The sequence below is a fragment of the Natator depressus genome, chromosome 3 (genome assembly GCF_965152275.1).
Source record: "Natator depressus isolate rNatDep1 chromosome 3, rNatDep2.hap1, whole genome shotgun sequence".
Lineage (NCBI taxonomy): Eukaryota > Metazoa > Chordata > Testudines > Cheloniidae > Natator > Natator depressus.
The window spans coordinates 74,700,469-74,716,622 of record NC_134236.1 but is presented as its reverse complement, the minus strand read 5'-3'; the positions used below and the strand labels follow the sequence as shown (position 1 = coordinate 74,716,622).

Below are 16,154 nucleotides of genomic sequence, written 5' to 3'. Positions count from 1 at the left end.
TGCCTTTGAATTGTCTGAAGTGACTGCTGTATAAGATATGAAAAGAGTGACTTCCAGCAGAGAAGCGTAGCACAGCTCTGCCAGGTGAGCTAAGAGAGGAGAGTGCCTTTGTCTACACCTGGAAAAGCTGCTGCTTCTGGACTCCAAAGGTTGCAGCTGAAGTTTTGGCTTTAGCTGCATGATGAATGCTTACACGATGGGTATGGTTGACGGTTACTGGACTCTGCCAGTCTCAGGACTAATCTTTTTTGGCTTGGGAGCCACTGGGTTTGGAATGAGGTGTGTAGAAACTACATATTGTCTGGCTGGGTTTTAAACAGTTGTCTTCCCTCACTGCCAAGATAACAGAGGAATGCAATTATGGGGGGAATTTAGCTGGATTCAGATGAGACGAGTTCTCTTAATGAGCAGAGAAAAATGAGACTGTAAGAGGGAATGTTCTGGGTTTTTGAATGTCATTCTCCCTCTGAGTTTGGACTTAGAGAGTAAGGGCGAAAACTTGGACGTTAAATTCAGTGGGAATTTTAGCATCAGTTTCTACGGAGGCCCTGGATTTCACCCTAGATTTCTCCTGGAAGTAGTGGAAAGGAGACCTGGTGATTTTCCTGTTTTTGATTTTGGCTGTAAGAAGTCTTCCAATCCCCCCTGCCCCTATCCCCCAGTCCACCTGTTATTTGGACACTGGTTTTAAGAAGCCTTATATATTTATGGTGTGAACTTTGGGACACTAGCTGTGCTACTTCTGATATACTGTCCGTGAATCTGGGCTGGTCAGATATCTTGATGTGTTTACTAGAGCTAGTTGAAAGCTGGAATTTCCATTTTTTGGGAAATACTGAAAAAAAATTAATTCTGTTTTGGAACAAAGAGGGTAAACTTTGAAACTCCCTGCAGAAGAAAAAGTCAACAATTTTTTTGCATAGCAATAATCAGGATGTATGGTTCTGAAAATTGAGCCAGGAGCCTTGGAGCTTGGTAGGCAGGGTAGATAAAAATCAATTAAAAAAATCAATTTTTTAATTGAAATAAAAAAAAAACTATTTAAAATAAATTGGCAAGCTCTGTTCTATTGTAATCTATTAAAATAATTTAAATGATATAAATAATATTAAACAGTACTTATTTGCTACTACATTTTAACAAAAGTCAAACCACTGAATGGTGGAAGTTACTTGCTAAGCCCCCCTGCAACAAGGTGTTAAAGTGCTAAACCAGCTTTTGACAGCAGTAGCCTCTGCTGCAAGTGCCAAGGGAATATTTTCTTCATTTCAGTTTCTGTAGTTAGTTCAGTTCAATGACTTGTTCATTCAAAGTTAAGACACCTGTTGGGAGTAGAAAAAGTAAGAGAGTTTGTTTTCCTGCACCAGTTTATGAATAGAATGAGATCTACTAGTTCTAAAATCTTGATTGACTTGATGACCAGGAACAATCAGTTTAATTTACTAATTACGGACAATACTTACTTTGTTTAATAAATGTTAGTTTTATCAAAACATGTTTTGTATTTAAACTTTTTTTTTCATGTGTATCCATCACATTTAAGGTAGTTTTATTTAATAATAAAAATGCTGTTTAATTAACTTTGCATTTCCATCCAAATAGAGCTTGACAAGTAATCACAAGTAAAAATTAATACTATAGTAAATAAGAAATTCATCAGTGACCATTTTCTAACATGATGAAAAATTAAGAAACTGACTATGTGTAAATTTAAGCTTATAATTGCTTAAATAAATATGTATAGATACACTACACTTTATCTTCCTGGTAAGCAAAAAGGAGGACCAAATTTATTCTAAAGGCTAATATTTAATTGTAGATCAACATGTTTTAACAGATACAAGCCAATGAGAATCAACATTTCAGAAGGAAAATAACTATAAAGTAGAAATGAAACCATGACTAAAATTGATGGTTTATATCAAGGTTTTCTGCATGCTGATTGAAATTGTGATTAAAATCGATGATTTAAATCAGTCCACCCAGTTGGGAGCCAGGTTCTAGAGTAGGAGCCCCGAGAGTCCCGGCTTAAGCTGGGGTTCTCAGGGCTTCCAGGTTCTCTGCTGAGGAGTCAGGAGCCAAGCCCAGCTTGAACTGGAATACTCAGGGCTGCCAGTCTCTCTGGCTGTGCAGCAGGGAGCCTTTAAGCCCTGAGATCCCCTGCCCTGAGGCAGTTTGCATGGTAGGGTGTCCAAGAGTCGTGGACACTGGAAGTCCTGGGGTCCTTGATTCTGAGGTAGTGCTGCCCTGGAGCCATAGACCTTGGAAGCCTGCGCCTCGCAACAGCCCGCAGGTGAGCTGGCAGGAAACCAGGCAGGTTTGCAATGGTGTTTTATTGAAAGTTCATTGAAACTGTTTCTGTGAAACATTTCAGTGTTGATGAGTCAGCATCTTCTGGTGAAAATCTGTTTTGTAGGAAAATTCTCAACTAGCCTGCTCTCCGAGGCTCATAAAACCAAAATTTTACTTTCCAATTTTCTATGTTTGGTGTTCAAAATAACACCAAAGTCTAAAATATAAGAGCCAAATATGAAGTGGAAAAAATCATTAATATTTATATTTAATATAATATAAAAAGCCTTTAAAATTAAACTTATCTTTGTTCTAGTGTAGAAATATCCTAATAGGTCTGCTGCTTCTCTCCTACTTCAGGCACCAGATTTACTGTCCTCATTCCTAAGCAGGTCACCTGCCTTAATATCTGCCCATTTTACCTACTCTTCTTCCTAACAGAATGACATCTCCCTTTACCTTGCAAAATGGGAGTATGTTTCCTCTTTGCTGTTCCTTTCTGTTCTGTGTTCATTTGTCCTTGTCCTCCTCTCCTGCAGGCCCATCCTTTGTTCACCTCTGACCTCTAGTATTAATTTGTGAAGAACCAGCACCACCACCTCCATCAGCAGTTCCTTTGAATATTTTTTTTTGTCGTGCAAAAATGTGTTATCTGCTAAACACTCAAATGATACTAGTGTTGAAAAGTAAATGGCAGTATATCTTTTTACATGAGCTAGTATTTAAAATTCTCTCTTATCTGGCATAGGCACTGAACTGAATCATAGTCATGTGAAGCAGGAGAGGATATTTATTTTTTGTGTTACATTTGGAAACCCAAATCATAGGCTCATTATGCTGGACTCAGTGCAAATTTATAAAGAACATCTGCTCCAAAGAGTTTATAATTTAGATAAAGACAGGATTCAACAGTGAAGTGAAGAGGAGAGGCAATGCAAGGGAAAAGTAATGGGAAAATAAGGTTACATAAACCCTCTATGTCAGGGGTCTCAAACACACAGCCCGCCATAGCTCCCCTTCCCCCAGCCCCGGCATGCCACGTCCCCACTCCTCCGCCTACCTCCCAGCGCTTCCCACCACCAAACAGCGGTTTGGCGGTTCTTAGGACTTTCTGGGGAGGGGGAGAAGAGGCGGGGCCAGGGCGGGGATTTGGGGAAGGGGTTGGAATAGGGGCAGGGAGGGGGCAAAGTTAGGGTTGGAATGGGGCAGGGCAGGGCCTCATAGAAGGGGTGGAGTGGGGGTGGGGGCAGAGGGGGAGCTTTTGTATGAAAAGATTTCAGTGATGCGGCCCTCGGGCCAATGTACTAGTCCTCATGTGGCTCTTGTGGTGAGTTGAGTTTGATATCCCTGCTCTGTGTGGATAATTGTAGCACAGATAAAGGAAGTAAGAGATTATCATCACTTTAAGTAATCAAGTTTGAGGTAGAAATCTGTGTGTACCTTTTTATTGGCAGATGTTCTTGGTTATAAAAACATGTCTCCCTTTTCTTCCACACCTTACATAACCAGATGTTTAAACAGCTTTGCTGTCTTTAGTCTGAACTTTTTTCCACTCAATACTTCTGCTTTGTAGAAGTGATCTGAATGCCTATTTGAAACAACCATCAATCTTGTCAGACACGAAGATGATGAATTATGATCCTTTTTTGATTTACCCTACAATCTTTTGAGCTGGACTTTGTCTAGGCAACAGATTATACTCTGGACCAAATTGGTACTGACTGACATTTATTAGCATTAAACAGCTGTTTGACCTAGGTAAAACGAGTTAGTGAAAGATTTGCAAAGAAAGAGAAGAATGAGTCTGCACTTTGCTTCCCTCCTTTCCATTTTAGAGGGCTGCTGATCTTTTTGTTACTTTTGAGAAACTGTAATACAGATTTATTACACGTGGAAGCTGTCACTAGGGGGATTGATGTACAAATGGCATAAACATTTTGTTTCTTTACTAATTTTTGGTGATTGTATTTCATTCCTATGCATAGCTCTCAGACAATCTCCTGACAAGGTTAGAGTAACACTTATGCTATAAAGACAGAAAGTAGAGACATATATTTTTTAAATTGTATTTTTGAGAGTGCTAATAGCCCAAAGTTGGGGAAAATATCAATTGCATACATAAATGCAAAGCAACTCTTTTAAACAACTGTTGCAAAATGCTTTCAGGAAATGGAAAATTTCAAGAAATCTCTTGTACTCTTGTTTTCATGTTTTACAATATTATATAATGTCTACTATAAAAAACAGATATTTAACCTTGACAATCATTCTTTTCCAGAAACAAGTAGAATCCAATTGGAATTTTGTGGAAGAACTGCTGAAAAGGTCCATTGATGCTCAAGTAAGTACGGGGAGGAATAAAGAATAGTGGTTGGGGTGATTTTTGAGAAGCATGCAGCACATGAAGCAAAGTATCCAACCAACAAATTTGTCTTTGGAATTTAGTTTCTTTATTTTGATTATATGAACATCCTTGATGTAGCTGAACTAAGACAGTGTACAGTTGGCTTCTTGTTAGAGACTACACTTACTTTAAAGTGGCTGTGCTTGATGTTAAATTGTCAGATAAAGGGAAAAGATAATTATCCTGGAAGTGCATGTGGCTACTTTGACAAGCTATATTCAGAATAAGAGCTGGATGCTTAAAAAATGTAAATGGCACACTGAATGTAAGGATATCAAGTTGAGGAGACATGATGGGAGAGATAGTCATTGCATTGAAAATTCAGCTATATCCTCATCACAGCAGGAAGGTGACTTGCCTTGCTGAGGAATTTGTCTTACAGGCTTGAATCAAACTCTTCCTGATAAGGTTCTAGTTTCTGAGCACTCATTTTATACCTTATCATTTTTCTTTCTGCAGAGCTGTTAATGCATTGCTTCATGGCCCAGAGGTCAGAATTGACCTCCTTTTAAAGAGCTTTTAAATATGCTGTTCAAATTTTTTAACATGTTACGTTGCAGCTCTGTATATGTCTTCTTAAGTTACATGGTACAAACTGTAATTTCTGTAACGGCAACAGCTACAAAAATAATTGTGTGCGTGTAAGACTACCTACATATTAAGCAATAAGAATAAACCTGCTGATTATTTCCCTTTTGATTCCAGTTGAGAGAAAAAAAAGTTGAAATATGATACGGTTGAAAGAGGAAGATGGTTTTTCATTAGGGCCTTCTCTACACTATGGTTGAAGCCATAATAAGGGGCGAAGTGTTTCTCACAATACAGTTGTTGCTGGCACAGCTCTAATGTAGTTCTCCTGACTATTGGAAAAAAAAAAAGAGAAATATATTTTAATGACGCTAGAAATTATGCTGTAGACTATAATCGGGCAGTGCAGCAAAGTATTGCTTGAACAACTCTCAGAGGGAGGGGGAAAAGCAATGGACTACATTGCTTAGAGAAGGCAGGGTATCAACAACCATGCTTGTATTTAAAAACAGTTACTATTATCACAGTTTCAGCAATGTTGGAGAGAGGTCCTAGATTATGGTAACATGGCTGCTGAATGAAGACCAATCTCATCTAAGAGGAATCTATTTTTTTTTGTTAATTGTGTCCTCCTGTGAAAATCTATTAGAGCTGTACCTTTGTTTTAAAATCTGTCCGAGACATGTGTGCAGTGTGCGAGTATACTGTCTGGATTTTTTTTAAACACTTTAATATGTAAATATAGTCAATACAAAAAGGGGTCATATGTTGTAAAAATTGACTTTCACATTGACAAAGGAAATATATCTTCAAACCTTAATTTAAACTGCAAACTGTATTTTAATTCATGTTAGTATCTGCGGTTTTAATCTGTAATCCTGCTAGCTATGAGACAGTTATGTTCATGTACCTGTTTTTGTTTAGAAAAGTCATTTTGGCAGAATACTAGACTAACTATCTCTCATTTTCATAGTTTATTGACTATTTCAAAGTGTGCGTAACTGCATCTATATCCAGGGTGTAGTACAATATGTACATTACAGATGTATCAAGGACTTCAGAAGACTGTGAGAGAAACTAGAGAAATCTGTGATGGGAATTAGATGCTTAACATTTGGTATTACCTTATTAACCATTTTCCTGTGCTCTGTCTTTTTATACCAGCATTTTTGAAGGCAAACAAGACAATGCTAGTTTTATTAACATCTTGTACAAAATGTTCTTATTCTGTTGGATTATTTTCTATTTAAGTGGTTCATTACTTAATATTAAATGACTGCTAGCTTTGTGTAGAAAATACTGCTATGGGATTGCTCAATATTGTGGGTGTGGAATCAGTAAAAAAAACCCAAAACAATAAAAATAATACCTAGGAAGGAGGTTTTTTCACCAACAGACTCTGTGACATGTATGTCTTCACTGTTGCTGTCCCAGGCTTCCTACGGCCACTTTGCTTTTACCTTTTGAGTTATCCTCTGATATATTTAAAATAACCGTCACAAGGACGAGATAATGTAGGAGTGGGAAGGAGAGACGTGCAGCAGGATGGCAGATCAAGGGAGCAGAATCAAATGGAGGAACAGGCAAAGCTATGTGTAGTAGTAAAAGCCAATACATGACTGAAGGATGGATAGTGCTATTGGAATTAACTGCTCAGGCCTGGCCTCAAATTATTCCACTTTGTTGGTGGAACACTGCCTGGGGGGGAACAAGAGTTGTGAGGCACCTCAACTTTAGCAATAGGAAGCCTGTCTGCCTGACGTGGGTCAGCTTCCTAACTCTACCGGCCACTGGCAACCAATGTTCCCTCTAATTTTTGACAGGCCATGTGCACAAAAAATTTCTTCTGTGCAAATTTTTGTGCGCACGGTGTTTCGGATCTGTGTGCGCACAGCTTAGAGGGAACAGTACTGGCAACGCAAGGACTCTGCTCTAGGCTCCACGAGCCCCTGCAGGTTAGTGATCGGCACACCACAACTCTCAAGTCTTCTGTATGTCTCTGTGTCCATCCCCTGGTCTAGTGGACACTTGCACTATTCACAGATTTGCTGCTTCTAAAGAAACAGTAAAGCCCAGTTCTGCCTCAGATTGCCTCTACTTAACACACAGCACTTAGATGTACTAGGTTTCCCTATAAACATAAGTTATATTTAACAAAGCATAGAGATTCAAGTAATAGCAGGTAGATGTATTGGAACAAATGGTTACATATGAAATAAAATCATAGCATGCATTCTAGAGCCTGGACTTAATTAACAAGATATTCTCTTGTCTGTTCGAGTGATGATCACCTGAAGTCCTTGCAGCACTTTACAACCAAGCCAGATATAATTGTCCTTTAATGAGACAGGCAAATGGTTAGCTTGCCTCCGAGGCAAAGGACCCAGTGTGTTCCTTTGCCCTCCAAGATATACAAGTCTTTACTTGTCTTCATTCATAAACAAGACACCTCCTTGCTGTTTTGTTTTGTTTCTGTAAATTTTCTCTCTTGTAGCTTAGATATCCTTTTGACTGCCACCTGGCTCAGTATGCAAATAGGCCTGTATTGTGAGGCAGCCAACCAACAAACAACTAGACCATCTGTTACCTCCTGCCTGAAAGGACCATGTCTAAGGCATGTCTCCTCTAGGTAACCTGCCTTAGCTTCAAGGCTTTAAGAATGTAATTTTCAGTATAAATACATAACTTCTTAAATATTATCCGTACATATGCTTCACAATGATTATGATGGCCTGCGGGCTACTGGCTTTTACATGCTACACTTTGAGCTATTGTGCATATAACTGACCCAGGAGATCCCTATAAATCCCTGTGACCCCTACCAAGTGGTTCCTGGATCACGGTTGGTAACTCCTACTGGAGAAAGGAAAAGACATACCCATCCTTCTAAGAGCTCCTGTTGCACCTACAATAGCAGCTGCAAAAAAAAAAAAATTTTTTAAGAACTTGATAGAGTTGACCCAGTCATCTGTTGGCAGTACAGATATAAGCAGTGATGAGATCCTATTAATGTAGTACATATATCTGGGAGGTTGGACATTATTATTATTTAATATTTATATTACTGCAGGGCTCATATCAGCATGGTTTTCCCCAGGTAGTTAGTGCTGTATTAATGCCAAAGAAGACATGCTCCTTACTGTCAAGAGTTTATAATCTAAGGAGACTAGTGACATATGAAAGATGGGGGGAGATGTTTAGATAGTACTGTCATTTTGATTATATCTGGTGTTGAGCCCCTCATAAATTCTGATTATATCCAGCAGCACAGGAGTTCATATTAAACAAAAAAAGTAATCCTAAACGGAGAGTGCATGATACCCAGTGACATATAAAGTCCAGAGGACTGTTTCATGTTACATTTGAGATAAAATCTACAATGTATATCCTGTAGTAGACGTCTGTTCTAATGTAATACTGGACACTGGGATAATGAAGGTCTGAAATCAAAGATGAGCACAATGTTGTTTTTTTGTTGAATTTGTCTAAAGGATTGTTCGTTTTTTAAGATAGGTCCCATATATAATCCTATGGGCAAAAATATAGCTCTAAGAATGGACACTTTTAATTTTCTTCTTAAAGTCCTTGGTATAACAAGTCATGCAACTTGGTTGATGTCTAGAGAAACTAATACCATGGCCTGTTGTGATTCTTGACATTTATATGCAAGATACCCACTTTCACTCTTCTTTAGACAGAGGAGACATTGGAAACTGTTATGGTTGAAGAATCTTAATTTTCACATTAGATTTATCTCAAGGTCGTCTTTTATGGAAATTATTGGTTAATGTGTAAAATTATATTAAATGTAAAAACAAAAATTGGGAAGTCTTTAGTTGTAGTATATTCTTATACTTAATAAATTCACAAGTATTTTCCCCAAAATTTTCTATGTTGGGCTCACTGAAGTAGAATGCAAACATTTGTGGCGGATTTCTCATGCTTTCATACATAAATTGTAGAGTGTCCCCTTTTTCCAGATTTACAAATGAAAATCCTGCTTCACCCTTTAATTTATTTTAGAAATACGCTATTTTGTAAAGTTTGAGAGTCTGCCAGGTGACCATGCATCCTATATTCATTGCACTTAGGAAGAGAAGGCAGACAGAATTTGAGTCTATTGCAAATGATTTCTTTGATTGCTCACACTGTTCTGATAAAATGTAGCAAATAATATTTTCCCCCAGGGATGTATTGATTCAGGGAGTTAAGTATGACTTAATGAGTTTTAATCTGCATAGCTACCTTACCATTACAGGTTGAATGGGGCTGCTCTGAAGCCCAAGAAAAACAACTAGCTACTTGGGCTACGCATTCTATGCAATGCAAGGACTGGCAGTGGGACTGCAATAGGAGGAAATAACTCCATGACCTTTATCTGTGGGATGAGCGGGCATTTCTCTTCTTCCCCAGCAAGATATTTCAAGCCTCAGATAGTAAGGCTGGTCCTGAATTCATAGAATCATAGAAGATTAGAGTTGGAAGAGACCTCAGGAGGTCATCTAGTCCAACCCCCTGCTCAAAGCAGGACCAACCCCAACTAAATCATCCCAGCCAGGGCTATGTCAAGCCGGGCCTTAAAAATCTGTAAGGATGGAGATTTCACCACCTCCCTAGGTAACCCATTCCAGTGCTTCACCACCCTCCTAGTGAAATAGTGTTTCCTAATGTTCAACCTAGACCTCACCCACTGCAGCTTGAGACCATTGCTCCTTCTTCTGTCATCTGCTTCCATGGAAAACAGCCTAGCACCATCCTCTTTTGGAACCCCCCTTCAGAGGGGGTACTCTTTTATTGCTTCTTTTTTTTCCCTCATAGCTCCTTTAATTATTCTTAATATTGCATGAGTTTGGTCACTTAGAAATATGCAGTGGAATCCTTTTTGTAGTGACATCCCTACATTTATAGGACAATTTCACTGTAATCTCATAATTACCAGAATTTCAGGCTGGACTTGTCAATGTGTTAAAAACCATTTTGTTTTTTTCTCTGTCTTTACTATGGCCCAAATCTGGGTGGAATCTTGGAAGTGGTAAATGAACAGAATGCTCCCTTCTTTGCAACAGAGCTAGTAGGGATATTGAAATCTCACAGGTCAGGGGATCGCTGCCGTCGTGGCAGTGGCAAGCCCCCAATCTTCTCATGCACATGGTTCTTCTGCGGACATGCTGCAGAGAGGGAAGTGCCTCCTGTTTGGAGCAGCAGTAACATATGCTGCAAAATGTAATATTAAGTTATTGGCAATGGAGAGAGTAACAGTCCCTTTAGATTAGCTGTTCCCTGGCTGCTTCTCATCACCAGTAGCTAGGCCACACATCACTTTGTCACATTACTCAGTGGTTTAACTACACTGCTCAGGGGTGTGGATTTTTCACACGCCTGACTCACTCAGTTAAATTTACCTAATTTTCTAGTGTAGAGCAGGCCTTAACTCTCACAGAATATGCTCCAAGGAGAAAGTCTGGAATATACACCTTAACACACTTAAAACCGCTTTCATCAAACAAGGACACTCCAATGGAAAAGTAGATTGTGTCTTGGAATGGGCTACCCAAATACCCTGAGAGAACCTGCTTCATTACAGAAATAAAATCCCCTTTGACCACACATCCTTTGCTGTCACCTCCCACCCGTCCACTGGAACTCATACGGGAATATTCTCAAACAACTACAACCCATACTTGATGGGAACCCCACCCTGAAAGAAATCTTTCCTGAAGCCCCTCTTCTGGCCTTCAAAGAACCACCCCAGCCTCTCCAAGCTCATCATCAGAAGCAAGCTCCCCACAGACCGACCCACCAGCTCAATGTGACACCAGACCCTGCCAGAGCAACAGATGCAAAAACTGCAGACATATCTGCACTGCTACAGTGATCAACACCCTCCACAGCACACCTTTCAAGATCATGGATCCTATACATGCTTATTACAAAATGTGGTGTGCATCTCATCCAGTGCACTGAATGCCCCATTAATAACTGTGTGGGTGAAGCCAGACAATCACTCTGCTCTTGAATGAACTCTCACAGAACAATGAGAAAAGACAAAAACACCATATCACCTGTGGTTGAACACTTTTTTTTTTCACAAAACAACCATTCTACATCTGACCTCTCAGTTCTCATTCTAAAAAGGAAATCTGCACAACACCTTCAGAAGATAAGCCTGAGAGCTTAAATTCATAACTTTACTAGACACAAAATCTTGGACTGAATAGAGATGATGTTGCAACAATCTGTGACCCACTAGCAACATCCTACAGTCCCAGACCTGTTTCACAGTAGCAGCCTTGTTAGTCTGTATTCGCAAAAAGAAAAGGAGCACTTGTGGCACCTTAGAGACTAACCAATTTATTTGACCATAAGCTTTCGTGAGCTACAGCTCACTTCATCAGATGCTGTAGCTCACGAAAGCTTATTCCCAGACCTGAAGATGAGCTCTTTGTAAGCTCCAAAGCACGTCTCTTTCACCAACAGAAGCTAGTCTAATAAAGGATATTACCTCACTCACCTTGTCTCTCTGACAATGCCTGTATTTGTCAAGTATTATTTTCTAGCTCACTGCTCATAATAGTGAATACTTTTACTCAAAAGTATATGACTAGAAATAATATTTATACAATAAGGTTGTCTGCAGTCTGGAAGTCTTGAAGTTATTTGTAATCTAGGTGGTTTTTTTTTTATTAACAAAATCTTTTCGTATATTTTTTTTATAAGGCTGCTGTATTAGAGGAACAGATACGAATGCATCTTCAGTGCTGTTTGACTCTGTGTAGCTTCTGGGACTTGAATCTACCTACTGTCACCATACTCTGGGAGTATTACAGCAAGAATCTGGTTAGTGAATGCATATGTGAAAAACTAGAGAGTTACAAGTGAGCACCCCTCTATTTGAGAAATTACCTTATGTTCTGAACCACTTGAAATAGCAGTCACATTTGTGAAAAAGTTCTAATCCGTTTTAGCTCAACATGGGTTGAAATGTCCCATAAATTGCTACCATGTAAGAAAAAATATTCTTTTTGAAAATCTGAATTTCTAGATATTGCAGATGTCATGGGGGAAGTTTGGGGATGCGTTAACCTTCATTATCATTTGTGCTCATGCCTGAGAAAAGTGAGATTTCCTAAAGAAGTTCTGTATACAGTAACAGTGTGTTTTGTTCTGGGTGGAAGTAGTGACATGAAGATGCCCTTTTGTTGTTTGTATGAAGGAATTTACATAGTTATTTAGCACTTAATGTTCTTTCCTGCCTTTATTTTTCTTCCAGAATAGTTCCTTCACCATTCCATGGCTTGGTCTGAAGGGTCTGGCAAGTGTTAGTAAAACTCCTTTGTCTATGCTCAAATTGGTGAAAAGCTGCTGTTCTGACCAGCAGAGCCCTGACCTGTATAAGTCCAGCAACAGTTACCTAATTTTTCTCTGTATTTTGGCACGAATGATGAAAGAAGCAATGGAGAACAATGTAACCCACCCTTGGAAACAAATTAAAGGAAGGTATGGTAATCTTTTAACTTGGTATGTACCGTATACCAGTGGTTCCAATAATATCCTTTTCTTTCTCCTTTTTTCATAGCCATTTCAACTTTTCCACTTTTGAAGTTTTCTTTTTTGTGAGGTTTTAGTTTCGTTACTTTGTGAGTTTTGAAATATGGCAATAACCATAAAGTAATAATTAGGCTGTGTACAAAGACGCATGAAAAATAGTTAACTGAAACATTAGTTTTTCTAATTTAATATACGTGTGTGTGAACTTGCAAATCTTGTATTTTAAGAAGAACGACAACTTCTGCTTCTGCTGATCAGTGAATGTGCTATAACTTTTCAGATGACTTGCATTTACAATGGTTTAACCTGTAAACAAGTAGTTTTTCACTTCAGACCACAACTAAATTGATTAGTATTGTTATTGGGTGTAGCTAACTATTAAATTAAGTTCTGGGTGTTTATGCAATATCTTTATTAAGATTTTATTGGAATACAGTACAGTTATTACCAGAAAGGAAAGTTACCTTGTTTATTACAATACAAAGCTATACATATCACATTTCTGTGTTTCTCTTGTTATATTCAAAAAAGTTTAGGGGTTTTAAAAAATGCTCCCATGACCAAGTTTGCTGAATCAATGTCTTGTTTTATTTAGTAATTTTAATTAACCAGTTTGTTTTATTGAAATGAAATTATACTTAATATTTCTCTTATTTTAACTTGCTTTTTTAATTCCTTAATTTAAGAGGGGGAAATATAATAGATAATCAACGTCATGTGCAAGTCTGCTCAACCAGCATTCATCATTCCAACCTTGAATAAGTCAATTATACAAGTAACAAAATTTTAACAGCCTACAGCTATGATTTTGGGATTAACTCTGCTTTCGGCAGCTAACCAAGCATTAATTGGTGCATGAAAAACATAAATGCCTGTCAGTAGTAATTAACTACTAAACAACATTAATGGGATTTGCTATAATTTTTGGTGGCTAGATTTTAAAACCTCAACACCATTTCTAACTGTTTTTCCAGGTGAAAGGATAGGCAGAAGTTAGTGTTTATGGGAGTTAACTATTGTGTGTAGAACTGGTCATAAATGGAGGGTGAAGAGTATACCATATTTTTTAACCACACACAGTAAAAATTTGGACAAACCATGCTGAGTCCTTTGTTCCCTCATATCTTAAGAAAAATATGGTAAAATTTCTTTAGAGTTCAGTCTAACAGTCTCCACGTTAAAGGACACCTATGCGAAAGCTTGGGGATTCTTGACATACATTAAGAACACATAAATACAGGATATGCAAAGTAACAGCACTTCTTCTTACTACTTTGCCACATATTATGTGACCAATGTATCCTAAAGCCCCCCATCACACTTTCCCACTAAATAGAAATTGCACACTCCAGTGCCTCTGCCCTCTGTCAGTGTCCTCTCAAACAGGAAGGGCATTGGAGTCTACACAAATGAGTGTGTTTGGGTCATTCCAGACTTTTGGGAAGAGGGGGCGAGCATTCTGAAGAAAAAGGGTGCCAATAGAGAATGCTGTGACAACAGTCCCTGAACCTTCCCCCCGACCCCTTTTATAACAAGGGGGATCAAGCACAAAGGTCTGATCACAGCTGTGGCAGTGTAGCATAGGAAAAGAGGTATTTTCTCATGTATGGTGGTCTCAAGCCATTGTGGGCTTTTTAAGTAAAAACAAACATCTTAAACTCCACCTGAAAACCAGTCAGCATCCAGTGCAGAATCTGGAGCACTAGTAACACATGCTGCAACTGAGAGGCCCCACTGAATATGCAGGTTGATGGCTCTGTACCAGCTTAAGTTGATGGTGTTGTGTTCAGTTCTGAAAGGGGGAAAGGTATGAAGGAAACCATCTGAGCCAAAGCATTGTGCCAGTAGTACTGACTAATCTCTTAATCTTTCTGCTAGAGGTGAGGTGCTTGCATCAACAGTAGTTGACATGGGGAGAAAGGTTAGGTTTCACCATGGGTTGGAAATCCTTTGGCATGCACCCTGGATTGGAAAAAAGAAGGGAAGGAATTAGCTTGTTCCAGTAGCAAACAGGTTAAAAGGATGGGGGAGAGAAGAAAAAATTTAAAATGGAGAAGAATTGCTTACAGTAAGTGTGTGGAGCTAGAGTAAAGGTGTAAAATGGGACTAATACAGCTCTTCAAGGAGATGGAAAGACACATACCTTAACATAATTTAAACTTTTTTGTGTTGTTTTTTTTAATATGTAGAATTTATTCCAAGTTCCATCAGAAAAGGATGCGAGAGCTGACAGAGGTGGGGCTGCAGAACTTCTTTAATCTTTTCCTTGTGTTAGCGGCTGTTGCAGAGACAGAGGACATTGCAAGTCGGGTGTTGGATCTCCTGGATTTTCTCAGCCCAACCTCCACCAGCACTGCTCAGAGAGCTCTCATTTGGAAAGGCTACTTTGCCTTCCTTTTGATGTACATTGAGAAGAACATGGACATCAGCGTTCTAGCTAAGAAACTTTCACATGCTTTCTGTGAAAAGGCAAAGGAGTTTTTGGTAACCAAGAATGACCACACACACAAACAAAATCTATGGACACCACTCTCCACTTACATTGATGGTGTCCAAGAAGTGTTTGAGACCAGCTGCTACTTGAACCTTTCCCAGGAAAAGTTGTTGAATGATGGATTTAGTATGTTGCTCCCGGCTTGTCGAGGAACTGAACTCACCATGGTCCTAAACTTCCTGCAGGTGGTTCTGTCCAGACTCAAGTAAGTTATTCAGATAAATCATGAACACAGACTGGTATCTTGCTTTGTGTTTGTCACTAAATTGTAGTCGTTGAACCAATAAGAGGTGACGCCATTTTAGATTTGGTACTGGTGAGTAGTGAGGACCTCATAGAAGAACTGGTTGTAAGGAACAACCTTGGTTCGAGTGATCATGCTAATTCAGTTTAAACTAAATGGAAGGATAATCAAAAATAGATCTTCAACTAGGGTCCTTGATTTCTAAAGGACTAACTTAAAAAAATTAAGTGAATTAGTTAGGGAAGTGGACTGGGCCAAAGAACTCAAGGATCTGAATGTGAAGGATGCTTGGAATTACTTTAAGTCAAAGTTACAGAAACTATCTGAAGGTTGCATCCCAGGTCAGGGGAAAAAATTCGTAGGGAAGGGTTACAGACCAACTTGGATGAGCAAGCATCTCAACTAGGTGATTAAGAGAAAGCAGAAAGCCAACAAGGAATGAAAGATGGGATACATCTGCAAGGAAAGCTACCTCTTGGAGGTCAGAAGGTGTAAGGATAAAGTGAGAACTGTCAGAAGTCAAGCAGAGTTGGACCTTGCAAAGAGAATTTCTATAGGGAAAGGTTGTATAGTCATATAAACAAAAAGAAAACAAGGAAAGAAGAAGTGGGACCACTAACCACCGAGGATGGGGTAGAGTTTAA

At 38.9% G+C, this 16,154-nt stretch overlaps 1 protein-coding gene across 1 annotated transcript in view; it reads left to right on the top strand.

Moving 5' to 3' along the window:
• MMS22L (MMS22 like, DNA repair protein) overlaps window positions 1-16,154 on the top strand; it is a 140,441-nt gene that overhangs the window by 38,525 nt on the left and 85,762 nt on the right. The window contains exons 11-14 of the mRNA XM_074948131.1: window positions 4,571-4,633; window positions 11,942-12,061; window positions 12,495-12,721; window positions 14,962-15,471. Coding sequence (XP_074804232.1) covers window positions 4,571-4,633; window positions 11,942-12,061; window positions 12,495-12,721; window positions 14,962-15,471 — 920 coding nt within the window. The remainder of the gene's footprint in view (window positions 1-4,570; window positions 4,634-11,941; window positions 12,062-12,494; window positions 12,722-14,961; window positions 15,472-16,154) is intronic.